General features: G+C 34.6%; 1 protein-coding gene across 1 annotated transcript; it reads right to left on the reverse strand.

Moving 5' to 3' along the window:
- Window positions 1–4,365: 4,365 nt before the first annotated feature.
- LOC111374303 (protein FAR1-RELATED SEQUENCE 5-like) lies at window positions 4,366–5,189 on the reverse strand. The gene is made up of 2 exons (XM_022996959.1): window positions 5,165–5,189; window positions 4,366–5,060 (listed from the first exon to the last, which is right to left on the reverse strand). Exons 1-2 carry the CDS (start codon window positions 5,187–5,189, stop codon window positions 4,366–4,368), a joined length of 720 nt encoding a protein of 239 aa, XP_022852727.1.
- Between the last annotated feature and the right edge of the window lie 477 nt (window positions 5,190–5,666).

Here is a 5,666-nt window from a genome sequence, read left to right on the forward strand (position 1 = left end):
CAAATTTTGTGATATTTGATTAACTACACAATAAAGAGAATGCAATTAATTTTGAATAATATAATTAAACATCATATAATAATTAATCGAATAGTCAATATTAGCATGACATAAGTTACGTGTTTTCCTTTAGGGATAAACACAAATTTGAAATAATTTTATTCTTCGAAACATGTGTTACTTTGAGAGCACGTTGTATTTTACTATTGCTTCTTCAAAACGAACATGTCCATATTCTTCTAAATTATTAGAAATTATAATTCATGCTTTTCAAAAGCAAGTAATATTCTTTAAAAACATTAATTATAATATTAAGCTACTTCAAGAGTAACAATATGATACATTATTATTTTAAAAACATTAGCTCTTCATGAAATAAAAACATTTGTAGAGTTCTGTTTTTTCAGAAATAACGACAAAATATTTGTAATAGGCAAGGGTACTAATTTCATAAATCATGCTTGTATTAAAAAGAACATAAATGAGATAATTAATTAAGACAGGTATGAATTAATACGTACATATAATATTTTAGACCATTAATTGCAATAGAATTCATGACAGCACATGGATAGGATTTAGAATGCACTTATTACATAGAAAATCTTTTGGAACATGGACAACACTAATTACAAAACTCATAGGCGCATATTCCGAAGAAATTTTATGCATCACATGGAGGAATCTCTCCTGAAACAACTTATGTATAAAAGAAATCCACTTGTTATCAAATTAATTTTGATGTATGTGATAAATGATTATACTTTAAAAAATTACTACATTTTCTAACTTTGAAGAATTAAGCTTTCGTCCTGATAACGTGTTATGAAAAGAGATAAAAATGGAAGAAAAAATAAAAGTCAATGGATTTGTGTATATTTTATTAAGAATTAAAGTCTTATATCTATAGGAAAGGATCAGGAATACAACGATAATAATATCTAGAACTGTAGGGGCAAAATTACCATTCATTAATAAATTTATCATTTACAACAAAATAATCAATGTTACATTCCGTTTTATTATTATTATTATTAATTGAAAAAGTCGTTCATGAACTTCAATTGCTTTTCTAATTGCTATTTAATTTAATTATCAACGAAATTTTGGAAGTAATCTTAATTTTTAATATTTTACTTTATTTAATAACAAAATTGTATCGCCAAATAGATTTATTTTAAAAAATTTAAACCATCCTCTACTAACAATTCTACTATTAATCTTGAAATATAAATATTTTAATTGTTATGTTGTACCTACTTTTTGTCAGTAATATTTATTATTTTACTTTTATCGTTTTATTTTAATGATAAGTTTTTTTTTTTTTTTATAACCCAGGTGTCCCAACTTAGTCGGACTAAATCCTGGACCTCTAGCCCCGGCCCCTCAGTGACTAGTGGAGGTAAATCGCAGGTTGTGCCCTTGTTGGTTCCCAAGTTCCCACATGGCTTTTACTCCTTCCCCAAAGGGACCCTCCTCCATGGTTATTACATCACCAAGCTGCTCCAACCCTTCCTCTGGTTATTACATCACTTGGCTGCTCCAACCAGGAATCGAACTCTCCACACTTGGTTTCAGAGCCCTCCAATGTGATTGTTCCGCCAACTTGAATGTGCCCTGAGGGGCTATTTTAATGATAAGTTTTTCATGTGAAGAGCATGAGTTAATTTATAGTTCAACTATGTTGACTCGTCATCCACATTAAGTCTTTCCAAGGATTAGTTGAAGACATTTAAAGTACTTGAAAAATAAGTTTGTCTAATTTCAAGAACATTGAGAATATTGTTATTACGAGACAATGTCACATTTAAGTATTTGAGAGGATTTGTCCATCAACAACGATTCATCATCCACGGTAGAGTCATTTTCAAGATAATTTGAAAAGTTAGTTTACAAATGTCTCGCTTTGACACGTACCAAATTTATTCTTGAATAGTTGAATGATTCACATTTGGGTAACTGTTTTAATTAGTCGTCCAGATCTACAAATCAATCAATATATATTCTTTAGTTGTAAAAATCCCCCTCGATTGTTGGAATTGAAGCGTAATAATCACGTTAAACTGGACCTTGTGTCAATTTCAAAAATTAACTCTAGCAAAGCCAAGTAAGATTATATTCATGAGCATAAAGTTGATGGGGATTACTTGGACTTTTTTGATAACAAGTACACATGCAAATAAAGAAGGAACCAAGGTGCCCCTCATGGGTGATCGAGTTAGTGGAGTAGGTCCGAGTTCGATTCCCCTACTAATATTTTCTCGATTGAGCCTATAGCACCGAATTTGCTTAGTACGGTTTACCTGGCTGACGTGGTTTGTAGGCTATTGCGTCAACTCGAAGGTTTACCCAGTGCGCGCCCAAATGGTAGTATTAAAAAAAAAAAAAAAAGAAGGAACCCAAGGCCAAATCATATTTCTCCTCTGATAAAAAGGACATACATCCCTATTATCGGTCCCAAGAACAAGAAGAACGAGAAAAAAACTGAAATCTTTTTATTTCGGCTCATTTATTTCTTTCCTTTTCTCTATTATTCTAATTTATTAATGAAATGTTATACCAAATAAAATTATGTAGAAAATTTAATAAAATAGATGTAATTTATTGCTGAACCTAAAATTTGCTAAATAAAGCTTTCTCGGCCTTGCAGAGAGAAAACAACAAACTGCAAGTGGTGGCTACACTGTCTTGCTGTGACTGCCCTTCTTCTGTAGAACATAAATTCTCTTGGTCTTGTTATTTTGTCATTAGTTTCCCTCCCTGCCACTTGTGATGTGTAGTATGTATTCTTTTAGGTGTAGTGTGTTGTGTATGTGTAGTTGGAGTTCAGTTGGGTGACTGTAAAATTGAGGAAAGAATGTTGCTGTGGCGAATTAGTGGCCCTAGCTAGTGTTCTTCACTTTTGTATGTGGGAAGATACTGTAATCTGATTCACCAATATTAATGAGACTTTAGTATTTGTCCTTTAGTTGTTGGTGTTAATTTTGGTGTTTATTGTGCTGTTGAGTTTGGTGTTCATTTGGGTGGCTGTGAATGTGAACTTATTATTGTAGGAAGAATTAGTTTCCAGTTTTCAATTAACATCAACCCAGGCAAATTGGTGATCTGAATATGATGGTGTTGATCTGAATATGCTGGTGGTGGTGAACTGAATTGGCAATACAACTGAAATAAACACCTAACACAAACTAAAATGCTACTGGTTTACTAAAAACGCCGCTGGTATACTAAAATTTATATGCTTCTGGTGAGCTAAAAATGTTGCAACTGTACTAGAATAATAACCAAACATCAATACAATGAAAGTTGATTTATAGACACGCCTTAGACATTAAGAAGGCAGAGTAACTACAAAAGATAGTGGTCATTTTTGTTCAGCCACATAATCATAATCAAAATCAAAAGATGCGGTCATTCTAGTCTAATTACAAAACCAAGTGCACAGGTTACAAAAAAATGCCAAGTACACAGGTTACAAAAAATGCCAACTGCACAGGTTACAAAAAAAATGCCAACTTTACTTCTTGATGGATCATTGCAAACTTCTTATTACTTCCATGTTATCTTGTGTCTCAAACACTTGTGAAGATGCTATGGTCATCACTTGAGCCTCTTGCACTGGTAAGTTGCTTGACACATTTTCATTGGACAAACTACATTTGTTCAAACATGTCGAGTTCTGAGTCACCTGAACGTGTTGCAATATACTTACATTAAAATTGTGACATATGAATAATAGAATTAGTGGTTAATTCATTATGACCTTCACAACATACCTTATTACAACCCCTTGATTTTTTTGTTATCATCTCCAACGAACTTCTCATATGAAGTTTCTTTGGAGCGCCTTTACGTTTTGTACACTTCGGATCGAAAATGTTGAAGCTTTCTACATTCCCTCCTCCAAGTCCATGTGCGGCCAAGTGATTACGTTTCGATTTTAACAATTCATTCGTCTGCAATTCAACCCACTTCATTAACTGCTTTGAACGGTCTTCATCAACTACAACCAAGTCAGCCATCTTTGTTAGAGCAGCACACAACTGCTCATATCTCAACTGCTCAGGGTACTCACCAAACCATCAAACGTTGTTGCCACCCGCGTGTAAGGTCTACTCACATCTTTCCTCCATCTTTGTAAAATGTACTTTTCCGAAAGTACTGACACCTCATTCCGAATTAAAAATGAGACCGCGTGTTTGCAAACGATGCCTCAAAACTCAAACAAATGACAGTTATACACAATCTCGCAGTTGTCTTTACAAAAAGAAACTGTAAATATTTGTCTTCCTCCCTTCCTCAAGGATGATATCTTCACGGACCTCGTACTTCGCTATCCCGCATAACTCCTCCGCGGATAGTACTTCACAGTAAACCTTTCAGGTGAATTCTTTTTGAAACTCCTTGAATTTCGAGATTGTATAAACTTCTTGAAATTGCTTTTCCATTCTGTAATGCAGCAGCATATCCTTCACGAAGTCTTAAACGCCGTACTTTATCAATGAAATTCCTACAGTCTTTCTCAACACAAGTCATGTTCTCGAATCCACCTGCCTCCACTACAGTTGAGTTATAGCTTTTATGCAATGGGATCCTTGCTATGTCATTGACCTCAAGCCGTCTTTTAACGTGTGCACTAAGTTCTCGATTGCATCGATATAACCTAGATTTAGATGGGCTTGTCTTATGGTTGTGTTCTAACTGCACAACGTTTATTCGCCATATTCCACGAGCATCAGAACACACTGTCAACCTAGCTCTGCACCCTATTTCAATTGTTGGCGGAGGATTCAAAGAAGTACTTCTATTAGTCTTCCGTCGACCTTCTCGACTACAAGTAAAGCTCACGTATCGAACAACCCTATCATCACCCTTCTTAGAGTTTCTTTTTCTAACAGGGAACCCTATTTCGTAAGCATACTTCTTGTAGAATTCAAATAACTCCTTTTCACTGTCAAATTTCATACCAACCTTCGGAACCAAAATCTCAGTTTCTACTCCCAACCTATCATCAGCCAAACAATCATCACTAACGAACTCCGATGAGTAAACCTCCATTCCTGCATTTGAGCAATTAAATATCTCAGATTCAAATATTTAATTAACTAAAATTTCATACAGATTGACAAATATTGCATTCCAAATAATTAATGTACTAAGTTACCACTTTTCATATTGCAGTCTACCATGTTGTCGGACGGATGCTCAATTTGTTGGTTACTTTCGGTCTACTTATCTGTAGCAGAGGAAGGAGATGAAGAAAACGTATAAAAAGGAAGGAGAACTATTTCACAAGCTTGCTGAAATATATCAAAACTTTCACAAAAAAGGAAGCAAAGTTATTTCACCATTGCTGCAGTACTCACCGTGGAGTTCCTTGCCTTCGGCTCCCTCACCGTCGACTTCATTGCTGTCTATACTGGGTTGAATCTCGTTGCCCGGCTTCCCTCTTCTACAGTTGTTTGTTGATGTGAATGAGGAAAATGTGAAGCTTCAATAGGGGAAATGTGAAGAGAACGATTGTTATGGCTGCCCTCCTTCTACAATCGATTAATGTCGATCTCCCTAATGTTCAGCTTCAAGGAGGGAAATTGGAAGGGCACTATCTGTGAATATTACGAGGGTTTCCATTTTGGGTTCAATTTTTGCTGTTTTGTTTTTTTTTT

This window comes from Olea europaea, unplaced genomic scaffold, assembly GCF_002742605.1.
Source record: "Olea europaea var. sylvestris unplaced genomic scaffold, O_europaea_v1 scaffold1235, whole genome shotgun sequence".
Classification (NCBI taxonomy): domain Eukaryota; kingdom Viridiplantae; phylum Streptophyta; class Magnoliopsida; order Lamiales; family Oleaceae; genus Olea; species Olea europaea.

What these genes read in the sequence shown, in the direction of transcription:
- LOC111374303 (XM_022996959.1), bottom strand. Translation starts at nt 5,189, where the DNA reads ATGGTAGACTGCAATATGAAAAGTG. An exon ending in AGACTGCAATATGAAAAGTG is followed by an intron (nt 5,061 to 5,164) that starts GTAACTTAGTAC and finishes GCTCAAATGCAG; the next exon opens with GAATGGAGGTTTACTCATCG.